This window comes from Lissotriton helveticus, chromosome 9 (assembly GCF_964261635.1).
Source record: "Lissotriton helveticus chromosome 9, aLisHel1.1, whole genome shotgun sequence".
Taxonomy (NCBI): domain Eukaryota; kingdom Metazoa; phylum Chordata; class Amphibia; order Caudata; family Salamandridae; genus Lissotriton; species Lissotriton helveticus.
This window is the reverse complement of record NC_136070.1, coordinates 333,577,234-333,592,689: the sequence shown is the minus strand read 5'-3', so window position 1 is coordinate 333,592,689 and position 15,456 is coordinate 333,577,234. Positions and strand designations below refer to the sequence as shown.

The 15,456-nt window shown below is 42.6% G+C and overlaps 1 protein-coding gene across 4 annotated transcripts in view; it reads right to left on the bottom strand.

Annotated features, from left to right (window-relative positions):
- Nucleotides 1–15,456, bottom strand: part of CCDC88C (coiled-coil and HOOK domain protein 88C) — a 622,549-nt gene that overhangs the window by 96,549 nt on the left and 510,544 nt on the right. For 3 of the 4 annotated variants that reach the window (XM_078660043.1, XM_078660044.1, XM_078660042.1), the window contains exons 26-28: nucleotides 8,902–9,099; nucleotides 8,197–8,274; nucleotides 5,198–5,266 (exon numbers count right to left, since the gene is read on the bottom strand). In XM_078660043.1, the coding sequence (XP_078516169.1) occupies nucleotides 5,198–5,266; nucleotides 8,197–8,274; nucleotides 8,902–9,099 (345 nt within the window). Of the gene's footprint in view, nucleotides 1–5,197; nucleotides 5,267–8,196; nucleotides 8,275–8,901; nucleotides 9,100–11,352; nucleotides 11,665–15,456 lie in introns of those variants that run through there. The other variant, XM_078660045.1, reaches the window with a different exon arrangement.

Sequence of the window (15,456 nt, the reverse complement as noted above, 5' to 3'; positions counted from 1 at the left end):
CTCTACAATCATTGCCAATATGAAGCTAGTTGCACATTTTTCTTTGAAATCTCTTTTATTTATTTCACAAACAAGCAGCGACTTATAACTTCTACATTGGCAATGAAAGCATCAAGAGCGAAGGCTGCAAATGTATTGATTTCTAACGCATCAGGGATGATATCCATCAATGCTACGAGAACCACAGGGCCCTGTCCACGCTCCTGGGCCAATAGGTATTACTATAATCTGTGAAGCAACAGTGAAGCTAGAGATAGTGTAGTGGCATCTAATTAAGCATCTTCCTCTGTCATGGACTGCTCTATCAAAAAGACTATGAAAGAGAAAGAAAAGGAAAACCTACAACTGGAGGGGGGGGGGGAGAGTAGAATGGGGGAGGGGAACAATTTCCACTTTAATATATTAAGAAATACTCCCCAACCCGGACCATGGAAGGCCCCCACACCAATAAAGAGGGGGAGAGCAGAAGGAAGAGCAGCGGGCGCGGTGAATCCTCCATCTGCTCTGCCTCACTCTAAGTCCTCCCCTCTTGGGAGCAAAGCATCTTCAAATAATTGAAGAGCCCTAGGCAGGGAGAATAGATCAAGCATGTTCTAATTTGGATAGATGTTACACTAGGGGTTGCCAGATAAGTGTGACTTTGGCGGCATTATGCGCAAGGCAGTTGGGGACGAGCTCCAACGCCATTATGTGCCAGAGGCGAGTGAGCCACACCGAGGAGGGGGGGGGGGGGCATGGGTGAGGGCTTTTTCCCAATGCAGTGCAATTATATGTTTTGCTGCTTCTAACATGTGAAGTATCAAACGCCAATCCAAGTGGGTCATGGCTTTGAGAGATTGAGGTTGGAGTCCCAGAACCACCACCCTGGGAGTATTCAGGATAGGAAAACCTATTACGTCTTTGATGTGGCTCAACATCTCTTTCCAAAAGATCGTCAATAGCGTGCATGGCCTCCATATGTGAATAAACGAACCTGTGTCTGCCCTGCATCGCCAGCACAGGTCCGTAGAGGTGGGAAAGATTTTCTGGAGGCAAAGGGGGGTGTAGTACCAACGTGTCATTACTTTGTAAGCCGGCTCTTGTTGTGTGATACTTTTAAAAGTGTTGGGAATGTCTCTCGACAGCTGCTCTCAGTGTTCAGGGAGGGCATCTTCAGTAATATCTATGTGCCACTTCCGTTGATAAGTGTGAAGAGGCAGCAGGCGAGAGTGTTGCAGGAGCCTGTAGGTTGGGGAAATCGAGCCCTGCGAACCATCAAAGGATCGTTGGAAATTTTCCACCTACTAGACGATGATTCTGTAGATATTCTCCTCCTGTCAGAGACTTGGCTGACCGAGGACTCTGTCCCCGATATTCTTGCTGCTATCCCTGCCGGGTACTATATCCTGCAGGTCAATCGATCAGCAGGCCAAGTCGGTGGAGGGGTGGCTGCCATTATCCGTTCTCGGTATGTTTTCACCACTCTAGCTTGTACTGCAATCCCTAGAACTGAATGTCTCACTGTCAAATTTATTTCCTCTAGGTTTTCTTTTGTTGTTGTCCTTATTTATCGTCCTCCTGTTTCCATGCCTTCATTCCCTCGTCAGTTTGCTGATTATATCTCACAGCTGACTATCAACAATGCCAAGGTTATGATCATTGGGGACCTTAACTATTGGCCCTCTGATCCCCGAGAAAGTCACCTCTCGGTGGAATTTTCCGACCTTCTATCAGGCCTGAACTATAATCAACATATTACCACCCCTACCCACTGTAAAGGTCACATCTTGGATCAGGTGTGGACAACCAATTTAGATATTCTCTCCCCCACGGTGACCCCATGCTCCTGGTCCGACCACCATTTTATTTCTTTTGTTGTTAACTTGATCACTCCTAACCTTCCTCCGCCTTTGACTAACTTTACTGCCCGAAATTGGAAGACAGCTAATCTGGTGGAACTTCACTCCATTCTGTCCTCCACAATTCCTCCGACCTCGACCCTGGTGTCCCATCAGGCTTTTCTTCTTGACCAATGGCTATCCTCTGCTTGCAATACCATCGCCCCTTTAAAAAATATAAAAACTAGGCGCCCTCATGACGCCCAACGTTGGTTCACGGACCAACTGAAAGCAGATAAACGGGCTTTACGTCAGGCTGAGCGCCGCTGGAGGCGTAACTATGACCACCAGCTGAAAATTGAGTTTATGGACTGCCTGAGAACTTATAAAAAATCTATTTTATCAGCCAAAACTAGTTACTTCTCTCAAAAAATTACGGAGTCCGCCTCTAAAACAAAGGATATTTTTTCCATTGTGAATGAGCTTTCATTACCAGACCGAGTCACCCTTCAACCTCAGCCTTTCCAACTCCTGTGTGATTTACTCAATGCTTTCTTTTCCGAAAAAATTATCAACATCAAGAACAATATTCCTCCGCCTTCATCCCCTCACCCCCCTCCCTTACCCCCTGGAAACCCTTGTAGTTTGGATGTCTTCCCCCCATCTCCCTTTCAGAGTTTGGGTCACTCCTGCATAAAGTGAGTTCTGGCTCCCCTACCGACTGTTGCCCTTCCCAGGTTCTCAGGGACATTTTTCTGGCCTGTCCCGAACCCCCTTTGGCTCTCCTTAACAATTCTTTGGCGACAGGGACGGTCCCGGACTCCTTTAAACAGGCAGTGGTGACTCCAATTCTGAAAAAGACCAATGCCGATCGGTTATTGTTGCTGTTATGGACACTCTTAGAAAGGGCGCTGATAATAACATCCCTCAGGCCCTTGTCCTCCTGGATTTGTCGGCGGCTTTCGACACGGTTGATCACACAATATTGATTGACCGTGTCGGGAACGCCGGCATCCGGGGTATGGCCCTTGAGTGGGTCAAGTCCTTCCTGGATAACCGCTCGCAGGCTGTGCATTTGTCCACTTTCTCGGCTTCCTACTCCCCTTTATCTTGCGGTGTCCCTCAGGGCTCCGCTTTATCCCCTTTATTATTTAATTTATATATGCAACCCCTGATTTTTTCCCTTCGTAAGTCCGCCGCTACCATCTTTAATTATGCGGACGATTTGCAGTTAATTTTTCAAACCGATACCTCCCTTTCCTCTTGTACCACCTTTCAGTCCACCTTGCTCGAGATCTCCGAGTGGATGTACCATAGTCAACTCAAATTAAATCCCACCAAGACTGAGCTTCTTTTGGTGGGTGGCGCAGCTAATCCTTGGAATGACAGCTTCTGGCCCCCCTCATTAGGGCTCCCTCCTTGTCCTGTTAAATCTGTGAAGAGCCTTGGCGTGGTCATTTCTAACGACCTATCCATGGGGCCCCAGATCAGTGCGGTGACGTCATCCTGCTTTTTCCAACTACGCAGGATACGAAAAATCTGTAGATTTCTTACCAGAGACGCACTGATCCTCGTCATCATGGCCCTGGTCACGTCAAGACTTGACTACGCCAATGCCTTGTATGCCGGCATCCCTGCATACCTCCTTCACAAACTGCAACTCGTGCAAAATCAGGCTGCACGCCTGATTTTTCACCAACCCCGCCATCAACATGTCTCGCCTCTACTACGGAGCCTTCATTGGCTCCCTGTAGCTAAGCGTTGCATTTTCAAACTGGGCTGTACAATCTTTAAAGCCCTATCCGATCTGGCTCCTATCTTCATTACTTCTAAATTGAAATGCTACGTTCCTTCCAGAAATCTTCGTTCCTCCGGACACAATCTGCTAGTTATCCCAAAAACTAAACGGAAAAAACTTGGTGGTTCTTGTTTTTCTTTCTGCGCCCCCAAAACCTGGAATGCTTTTCCACCGGCCATTCGTCATTGTCCTACCTATGGTTGTTTTCGTAAGCTGCTAAAAACGTATCTTTTTCAGTCTGCTTCTGAGTAAATAACACATGTCCCAGCTTCCCCGCATTATTCACGAGCGCCATGAAACCGTACGGTGGCCGAGCGCGGTACAAAACTCTTTACCATACCATACCATCGTACGAACGACTCAAAGGGGGTCAGTGGACGCGTGGCTCCCAGTGTATTTTCGGAGGTATGTAACCAGTGCCGAATTTGGTAATATTGAAAATGTGCCATAGCAGGGAGATGAAAATCTGGTCTACAGTGGTCAAATGTTTTAAAGGCCTCTCCCACAAAGAGGTCAGCTATCGTAAATTGCAAATTTTTCAAACCACATTTACACACTAACTTTAACCTTTATTGGTAATCAAGTAAAGTGTGTAAATGGAGTGGGAAATACATTGTAAATGTTTATTACTAGGCATGAAATACCTTCCTCTACAGCGAGCAACCACATTTCTATCCTCAGTGCATAATTTGAACTGGCGGTTGCCGGTGGAGTCCACCAACACTAATTTTTAGGGACCAGCACTTATTTTTTCTCAGCAGATATGGACCATGAGCAAATGAGAGAGAAACACAAACGTGACAGAAGGAGGAAGAGAAAACCAGACAAAGGGAAAAAGCAGGGACCGGCAAGAGTGAGATAAAGGAGCAGCTGTGCCTGGTAGTGGATTATAGAGGCCTGAGATGAACTCCGTACTAAGCAGCCTTGGCATTCGGTGCACCAGCCGCCAGCTTTTGAGCAGAGCTTTGGGAACGGGCACTCATTCTTTTACAAATTAAGCATTGCCTAACCTAGTACTAAAGGTATGATGGCCCCAAAATATGCCATTATTGCAGATGTCTCACTGTCATTAGTGCTATTTCCATTTGCAAAATAGCAATCATTCTGAGCTTGTGAATGAGTTGGGTGGCATTTACAAAACTAAATGTGTCTTTTGGGCAGCTAAGTGACAGCAAAATAATTAAACTGTTTGTTAGAAGTCCCGGACAAATAAGGATGGCCAGGAACTGACTTTTTAACAGTTTGCATGACTGTTATATGGTCAGGTGGACCTCATTTTTCCTGTTAATTTCACTGATATGGCCACTAGCATAGCCTGCAGCAAACACAAAGACATGCATTCTCCATCCTTCAAAATACCCAACCAGCATGCCTTTGCAAGTTCAAAACTGGCCTGATTTGCAAACGTGGGCCACTTTTCAGCTATCTTATACGCTAATGTGGGCCACCAGGCTTATGTTTGTCCCAGTTCGACACTGATGGAAGCAGGGAACTGGCAGAGCAGACACCCACTGTTATTCACCAGGAGTGCACAAAGGCTGCCTACTAGACTCAAGTCAGGAGAAGAAGGCCCATTTTGTACCTTTCAAGTTGAGCGGGGAGCTGTTGTTGGACGCACTTCTGCTGCTTTCCAAGCTATTAGGCCTGGACACTGTAAAAGAGAAAAAAATATAGAAATAAGTAGAAGAATACATGCTCACTGTTATATGGTCTTCTGGGTTGACCATGCACATATCTAGTATTAATCACATTATGGCCTGATGGGTATGGTATATCCTACTTAGTCAAAGATATATAGTTTGTTCTGACTTCTCAAAATGTACCCTCTTTTGAAAGGTTATTTCTCTGTAGGATGGGTTCATTTTATCACGATAGATCTTATCGAACAAAAAAAATCTTACCACATTTCCATTTAAAAATGAAACAAAATAAATTTATATTGCTGTTATATGTCATCATGCCATGTTTGGCTCCTTAAGCAATTACTAGCTTTTAGCACTTCATATTCTGGTAGTTGTACTTTCATTTTTACTATTACAAGCATCAACCTAAAAACCCAGAACGCAAATGCTATAGATTAAACAAGTGTGGAGTGTCTGAAGATGTGAGGAATACATGAGTTTACTTGGAGCAACAGGGACACCCAATCATGTTAGAATAGATACAAAAGGTACCTTGTTTCCTACTATTTTCCACATTATCTATTTCCAGTGAGTTAAAAAAAAAATCTACAGAAGTCCAATGACTTCTCAGTTACAGAAAATATTTAATTTGAAAAATGTATCTTGAGAGAGTTCTGGCAGAAAAAGGTTTCAGAACAATGAGAAATGCTTTTGCTAGATCCTTCAGAAGTCTTGCAGTAAGATGCTATTACCAGTTCACGTACATCACACAGTTTGATCATAAAGAAGTTAATTGGTATGAAGTGATTAAACAAATTCTCCTGCATCGCGTTGTGCAAGCATATGGGAACACCTTGACCAAGCAAGATACGACAGCATTTTAGAAAAGTAATTCTACCACAGTGCACTTCGTGAGACAGGCCAATTTTAGCTACCAGGTACCAAAAATAATTGACAAACTCCACCGTTTTACCTGGTATATAAGGAAAACGTCTACCAAGTTCCACTAACAAACCCCACAGGTGCAAAGGAGGCTGCAGAAGTGTAAGTGGCAGACAAACACAAAAAATATACAATACAGGTGGGAGCTGTAGTGAAAGCGTCCCTCATACACATTAACAGATGAGTACACAAACACCTTAACTGGCAATGCAGATGCTCAAGCACTGCACACTTTGTTCTCCATAGGAACAGTTAAAGCCTGGACTGCAGTGCACACATAATTTACTCACACAACAGCAGTAAACAATTCCATCACCTTATGAACTCTCGAAGGTCGGACAGCAATAGTGCAAGTTCTCCCACACACAAACGATATAGTACATGAAGTATCAATACACACTTCTATCTCATAAGGAAGAGATAAAGCATGGACAATAGTAGACAATTCCCTCATGCAACACGTAAATCACAATAGAGACCCATATGACTGTTGTCCATCTTCGAGTTCTCTTGTTAAGTAGTACCACAGTATCTTCATCATAGAGCAAAGCCATGGGGAAGCAAAGGAAGTGTTGGTGAATAGAGGGGAATATGAGAACACTACCAGAAAGGAAGTTGAGTTACCAGAGTACAAAGAACTGATAAGGAATCACATGGATAATTGTACTCAGTTCTGAAGAGGGTGATCTAGAATATAGCATCTAGTTCTCGATACCTTACCTGGTGCATGCAGTAACCGTGATACCTTACCTGGTGCATGCAGTAACCATTTCTGGTGGGCTCATCTGGGAAGTTGTACAAAGCCCGCCTGGAGTACTGCTACTACTTTTAGGAGCCATGTCTAGCATATGGTGCCCCCAATCTGGAGGCAAGCCCTAAAAGCCTCATCTGAACTATTGTGCCTAGGTCGGAAGTCCACGTGTAATTTGTGCAGTGTGAACGACAACGTATGGACTACCATGTGCAGTTTAAGAGGCCACCTCTAGAGTACTGTGTCCAGTTCTAGGTACTACCTCCAACGTATGATCAGCTTTGGAGAATATCTCTGGCATATTTTCAGTTTCTGTGGAACACTTCCGGAGTAGGTTTAAGAAGACCGGAATTAAGGGTAATACAAAAGTTATACAGCATTACACTGAATGCATACACAAGTCTTTTTGTACTGTTCATATTCTTTTGAGCACTGCAGCATATTGCCCAGCAGTTTAGCACTTGCCTTCCAGTTGGTGTTTATGCAAACATAACTTCTATCAACTGCTACTGTTTCAAAATATTAAGTTTCTTAGCAGGTTTTACTCTTGTCATTCATTGGCATAATAACACCTGCTGCTTAAGCCACTAGGTGTGATTCAGTCTCTGTTGTCCGCTATATGATGGCTAACATAGTGACATCTCTGTATGCACCACATGTAACAAAGACCACAGACGACTACTTATTTGGTTCTCTACAGGTAAACACTAAGCGGCACAGTATAATGAGATAGGACAGTGGTTCTTAACCTGTGGTCCGGGGACCCCTGAGAGTCTGCAAAGCCTAATCAGAGGTCCGTGGAAATTAAATATTGTTAACAGATTAATAAAGTAACTATAAGATGTACAACGGAACGTTTTGAAGCATTCAGTAACTGTAAAGGAATTTGAAAATGGAGGCTAAAAATTAAGTTAATATCCTCAGATTGATTCATGGGAACAGTGCAAGTACATCAAACAGAATATAGTATAGACAAGGAGTGGCCTCAATTCAATTGAGAAACGCTTAGCCATCACATAATAACAACAACAAATATTTGTTTGTGAATTAAATTAAATATTTCATAATTTTTGCTGAATGCTTATTTCTGTATTTTTTGTGTGTTGTTTTGCGGTTCAAATAATCGAAAAGGCTTATGCCAGGGTTCCTTGCTCCAGTAATGACACAGTTTGGGTCCCCAAATTCCAAAAATCATTCAGTGGAGGTCCCCGAGATCCAATAGTGATTAAGTGAGGTCCTTAGAAGTCAAACGGTTAAAAAGCTTACCGCGTTGTCCTTTGATGGTAAATTCCGTATCTGGGGCCAGTTCACAGAGGTTATCATCAGGATTTAAACCTGAAAAGACTGAAGATTAAGATTAATAAAATGGGACGATAGAAGCAGCAAGTTTATCATACATTATGTAACAACCACAGACTTCACAGGTCTCTAATCCTTGAATAAGGCACTAATACTCCGATTCAATTGAGCCCAGCAATTAAGATACAGCCGCAAACATGATCGATATTACTACCAATGCACAAAGTTTTTGTCCTGCACAAATTTCACTAAGTAACAATGAAACTTGTGCAAATAGAAAAATGCATTTTTACATGAGTAGCATCTCTGAATAGGAAACACGTAGAGCATTACCCGATAATCAAGCTTTCAGGAGTGTGCTGATAGTTTGAAGGTAAAACGACATTTAAAAAATATCATAGATTGCCATCTCCCAACACGGAAAACTTTTATAGTAGCTTTGTATCCAGGACAGATTTTAATATTCTAAGAATAGTTACTACTCTTAGGAATCAATTAATTGTTTGGGGGCTCTCTTCCATTCCGCTTCACTTTCTCACTGGAAAACCAGTCAAACTGCAAGCAGTGCCCTGTTTCAACTACAGTCCCTCTCATTCAAAAACTGTCCCACGATAGTCATGATAAAGACAGCCAATGTGGCAAACATTCACAGCAGAATATGTGTACAGTTACCTTTGGATTGGCTTTGGTAGCGGGAGTTGGGGGTGGAACTGGAGTTGGTCAGGTGGATGGCGGATGTGGAATATGCCCGCGACCCCATCTTCATGCGCTGCTGCGGTTTTATAGCAACATTGTCTGGGCTCTCAACATTTTCATTGCTGCCCCCGAGATAGGACTGTCTGTTCTGCCGATGAGTAAGATCGACCGTGACTGGAAGGGCAGAAAATGCATTTAGCTGTGTGATAATTTGCTTTCGGTGGAAATGACAACACAAGTCAAACTAGGTCAACCGGGACATATGCAAGCAAAACAAGCAAGCACACGGAACAAACAAGAAGCATACTAGGTGCAAACAAAACAAAGGGACAATTACTGTATAGGAAACCCAAAAATATAATTGGATTGGCACTATAACATATTTATCCAGCATATATTTAGGAACATGGGACATACATAATACTTCCAAGAAGCCCTTTGGTAAATGAGTAGTCAAAGCACCCATCACATTAAAATATTCAGATGAAACCACCTTTAGTCAGAAAGCAAGCCCTGAAAACAGGCCTCTTCAAACAACATGTTGTGCCCTAGCGCCATACGCTTCCCCCACTCTTGAAGAACTTGGGCCCATTCACCCAGTATTTTCCTGCCAATCCCTCGCCCACCAGGAAACTGCTCTCATCTGTACTCACTCAATACTTTTGTGTAGGCACCAAAATGGGCACTTGCGTACAATGGAACTACTATTCAAAGACAATACTAAAAGGGTATTCTACGATGCAGGTCTGTTCACAAGAAGCATCGGACACTTATCACAACCTGAAGCACACCACAATGCTCAATAAGTTGGCCTTCCACAAAACACACAAAAAAATAAGTAAATAAGAAAGGTGGAACACTGTAGGAAGAGGCCTTGGTATCCAGATAGATTCAGGCAAGTAACTCCTTTGAACTGCTCTTTTAAGATTCCTACCTACAACTCAGGCACACCCTTGCCCCAGTGACAAAAACACATCTTCTGAATACCCTACCTCAATTTGCAACAGAAGGATTAGTGCTTAAATCAATACATCTGGAACTCAATAACACAATATATAATAGTTTCTCCAATATCTAGCAATAAGTGCATTGACATCAACTAGCATAGCCCAATGAATAGAAGCAAATAACGCACAACAATCTTGGATCATAACGAAAATAGTTTTAAAAATCTTTTTTAAAGGTGCATGAGCCAAAAGGAATCAACGCTCACACTTCCCACTCAAAGGCAGTCGAAACCAGCAGTCTTAAAATGAATTGTAACACTGTACTAAGCACACTCCAGAATGTTAATATGCAAGGCCACAAATCAGGACTCATCGTAACCAGCAATGCATATCAGTCCAAATGTGCTGTTGGAGCAAAGAAGTGATGAAAATACTGAATCTTGCTCCTTGCCTGTAAACCTCAAAATACTCTACTAAAACAATACTACATACTGTCCCCAAAGCGCAACTTAAAGGATCAAATCAAATGATGAATATTTCAGAAATGTCAGGCTATGATACTCTGCGGACACAAACATATGTATGAATTTTATACTTAACACGGAGTTACATTACGATTTTATACTTCAGAAGGTTTGAAACTAAACATGTTTTATATTCTATCCAATTTATGTGCACTAGTTTTAAAATGAGTAGAGGCACAATATTTAATCCACTACTAAAATGTGCTGAACAAAAGAAGTGTTAGGGAGGGTCAATGCCGCAAAGCAGCAAAAGTACAAAACTGTCAATTTTTAATTTTCAAAGTGGAGTGGGCTGTTGTAAGCTAGGAAAACTCCTCTTAATCCTTGTTTTGATGATTTTAAGATTGTAAATTCTTGTGCAAATGAGGACAAGAACAATGATAAGAAGCAAAACTGCAAACAGGATTGGATACATCACAAGTAGGGAAAACGCCACTTTGACAATAGCAGTACAGGGACAGCAAGCAAATTTACAATGTACATGGAGGAAAATTGAAGGTGAATTTGCAAAGATCTTCGGTAAGACAAGAGCAGGGTACCGACATGCGATACTATGTTTGTAAAGCTGTGTTTGTTCATACATTAAACGTGCAGAAGGCTTAAAAGCACCAACACAGTAGGATAATATACAAATAAGGCTCATGAATTTTTTTTTTAAAGATGCTTCTTTAGCAGTAGCGCAGGGAAATGGGGATGCCCACGTCTTATTTGACGGGTTGTTTTAAAGCAAGCATCAGCCAAACAAGTACACACTTTGACTTTGGCACAGTGCAAACTGACATGATGGCAAAAACATGTTTTCGCGTAGCGCAGCAGCTGAACTTACGTAGATTTAGCACAAAAGCCAGTCAAGCCATGTGCACACGGTATGCATGCTTGTGAGTGTAAAAGAAAGAGGAGGTCCTGTAATATCTGAGTACACTGAAGTGCAAAGTGGCAAGGGGTCTTCGCTTGGAATGGTTAAGTCGATGTTTGGTCGCCAGCGCCTGTATGCATGTTTATTTCATTAAAAAACTTGACTATGTGGATAAATGTCTGTGGGAAGTTGCTGGAAGACTTGATATGAAGGATTTGAAAGAGATCTGTGGAAAGCTTGTGCTAAAAAACACCAGTTTCCGAAAGAGAGCCGTTAGGATAAGACGTTATGTCGTGGGACGACCAGAATCGCAGGCGTTTAGACAGAGAAGGCTGATTCGACGGTGACACTGGAGCCTTTTCTTTGTCCTGGCTTTTGCTTCTGGAAAATGGAAACTTTTTGCGTGATGGTGCTAATTGAGATCACCCAGGTATCCCAAAGAGAAGAAAATGAAAGAAACAAAAATATCTTAATAAATTAAAATGCATGGGGATTTAAAGCATCTAAAAACAAAAATAAATAATTTGTACCAGCATGAGACACCTAATGTGAAATACAACTGTTGCTAAATTAAGGTAAGAAAGGGATGCTCAAACGATCTATCACCACAAAATAGCCCATCATCTTATAAACCTGAAAAAGTGTTTTTTAAAAAGTTAAGGAAATGACATGATACCAAGTTGATTACGTGCAGAAGACAATTAACAGAGAATTAAATCTACAGACACATTAACACACACATAGTTGACTGAGGTGGTGGCAATAGTGCCAAGCTTTCAAAAATCTATCACATCTCGCCTTTGTGAAATCTATAAGGAATGGTGAGGGCACCACAACAACAGCTAAGAATCAAAAACATAAAAGCAGAAAGCAAAGAAAATGTGTACGGACAAATGAGATTGAAAAGGCTCAAAGATCTACTACCACTGTGGTGAATGTTACCTTGGCATGCCTTGTGTAATAATGAGGTTTATTTCCATCGCTGCACGTACGCTAAAATAAATCCCCCAATTTGGAGCGACTACCCGTGGTAAACATATAGTTTCTTACTTGTCAGTGTAGTTTTGCATCTTGAAGAATTTTCTGGATTCAAATGCTTTGCATTATTCTGCCATCTGGTGGTTGAGGCTAGAAATCTTCCTAAAAAAGTTGTCATTCTATTCTTTCTAGATCTCGTCTATGCAGAACTTGAGCTGTCTCTACGAGATGTGCTGTATTCAGAACATGGACATGATGCTCCGCCCATCTAGTTGAGAAGCGTGGCTCAATGCTTCGAGCGGCAGACCCGGATGCAGAGGTCTGGCCCGGGACCAGGGTTCAATTCCTGCCTCAGCTGGTCTTGGACTCAATTTCCCCGGACCTGATCATTTTCGCCTCAGTGCCTAGTGTAATCATGGGTCCCACTCTGTGGCTCTGGGCAATAGCTTGCTTAATCTCCACAAACGGCCCCAGCAGCGCTTGGATGCCTGGGTTCTCCTTGGGGGTGCCCAGGAGTGGACATTTCACAGGAAAGCCAGGATGGGTTCCACAGCGGTTTGAATACAGCGCTACGAGACCTCTGGGTAGGAGTGCGCTATATAAATACAAACACATTTACATTTGATTGGTTCAAGTTACTGTTCTTTGCAAATGGTGCCTTTTCATTGGTTAATAGGTTTAGTAGTTCCTCTTTAGTAACCTCCCAAGAGGACAGCCCCGGTTACATGTGTTGTTACTCAGTAACTTTCAATTGCAGCCTCAGCACTATTTTATTTACAGGGCTTTCTCCGGCTTGCTGTTGGACACACTCTCCTGCGCGGCACACCAAGCTTGATATTAATGGCGGCGTGCCTTTCTTCCCGATGCCTTGAACTTTAATGGCTCGAAATGCATCGGGGAGAGGAATTATACATTGCATCACCCTATGGAATCTGAATACTTTGAATTCACTTGTGTTCTCATTTGTTGAAAAATCGATTATAAACTTTGAAGTCGCAGTGAAAGTACCACTGTAAAATGGAACTATGAAATGAAAAAGAAAAGTGAATAAAACTTTTTCTGGAACAATAAGTTTCGCAGTACTCTTGCTCAAGTTAAGCATATAGGTGTGCTCAGGTTCCCCACCCTGTGCTGACAGGGTACACTTCAGTCCTACATTATTCGGCTCCTCTTGGACGGTTGGAGCTTAACCCTGAGCACCCTAAGAGACATTCTTTCCACTTATTTACATTCACAAAAATTTTGGTTCACCCACGGAGTGCAGCGGTTACACCATTGTTCATTGATCACCTTTCTGTCCAAACCGCTTCGCACCCATTTGTCTAATCATGATGTCTTATGCGGACATTGCAAATTTGACATCTAATAAAGCTGATACATTTGAATTCACCACTGATGATACAGAACGGATTTACACATTAATCCAGGAACCGGAATGTGTGAGCTCGAGCACCGGATCCATACAGTCCAACATTCGCCAATTACTGTATGCCGCAAAGAGGGAGATCAACCAGCGTCTCCACGCCAGTACACTGATTCGTTACCATAAGGTATCCAGAATACCGAGAGGACTACGGATTCCTCTAAAATCCACCCTGTGTAAAAACAACAGTAAATTCACTGAAAGATGGTATGGAATACTTAATAAATGTTCCCTTGACCTGATTTTACTGATTGTGGAAGAATTGTCAAAAATGCTAGAGGACCTTACCACCGAAGTCTCACAACTCAAACAAGAATTAAGCACCAAACTCACTGGTGAAGATCTGAAACAAACTCTAGAGGATATAACCACCCAATTAGATAAATACACCAAGGAAATAAATGAACGCAAATTGCGTAAGTTCAAACGGGACACCGTTGACTATAAATTGGGGGAGGTGTACAACTGGGCAGAGATCTACGCAACAAGAAGACAACAAAGGACCCAACAAAACAAATCTACAGAGGGAGAAAGCTCCTCCTCAGATGACTCCAGTCGCTTTAGACAACCGAGACAACCCTTTTACCCGACACCACAGCAACAAGAGGGTCAAGCAAGGAGTACCCAACCACAGAGTGCTGCATCTACCAGCCAAACCACCACACAAAGTACTGGGCCAGTTCCTTTTTTAGGGGTAGGCACAGACGCAGCCGGAGATCCCGGAGAACAAAGTACAACCGAACAACCACGTCCGATAGCCCAGTCAACGAGGAGCCGCAAAACCTAATCATAAATATTTCCAGCACGACCATCTCCTCGACACAAAATAAAGTCTTACAAAAGGGGATTTCCTTTGTCCCGACCTACAATTTGAATAATCTTGAGCTCCAGACTAGTTTGTTTAAATTTATGAGAAATTTGCGACTCAGACATTTCTTTTCGAACATCTGTCCAACTCCTTCTAGCACAGAGGAACACACATCCTTAGACTTACGCCCCAAAAGTACCTTCATGGCTCCCATGAGCCACAAAACGCTGGATTTATTTGAAACCTTGGTACAGAAAGACTTTGATAAGATCTGTAAATTACCTTCCACACGGAAACAAAACTTGAACAATCAAGAAAGGATGGCATTAAAACAACTAGCAACCAATGAAAATATCACTATATGCCCTGCAGACAAGGGAGGTTCCCTAGTGATTATGGACAGTCAATTCTACCACGACAGCGTACAACAACATCTCGCTGACCACAATACTTACATGGAAATTCCAATCGACCCGACCAAGGAGTATGCTGCTATTCTCCAGACTATCGTTGATAGCGCTGTGACTAACGGTACCATTACCACCAGAGACCGCAGTTACCTCATAAAGAACCACCCCAGCATCCCTTACCTGTACATGATTCCCAAAATTCATAAGCACCTGACCAAACCTCCATTCAGACCCATTGTTAGTACCATCAACTCAATACATGAACCTGTTGGAACCTATATTGACCGTCATCTACAACCATCTGTTAAATCCATGACTAGTTTTCTACAAGACACCACTGATTTTCTAGCAAAACTCGGTCATATTAACATCAACCCGGACAAATCCATCTTACTATGCACCATCGACGTGAATTCACTCTACACCTGTATCCCTCACAATCTTGGAATTCAAGCGATAGAAGCAGCATTGCTAAGATCTGACAAACCACAAGATTTACAAATTTTCCTAATGGAACTCATGGAATTCACCTTGATGCATAGCTACTTTAGATGTAACAACAAATTCTTCAGTCAATTGACCGGA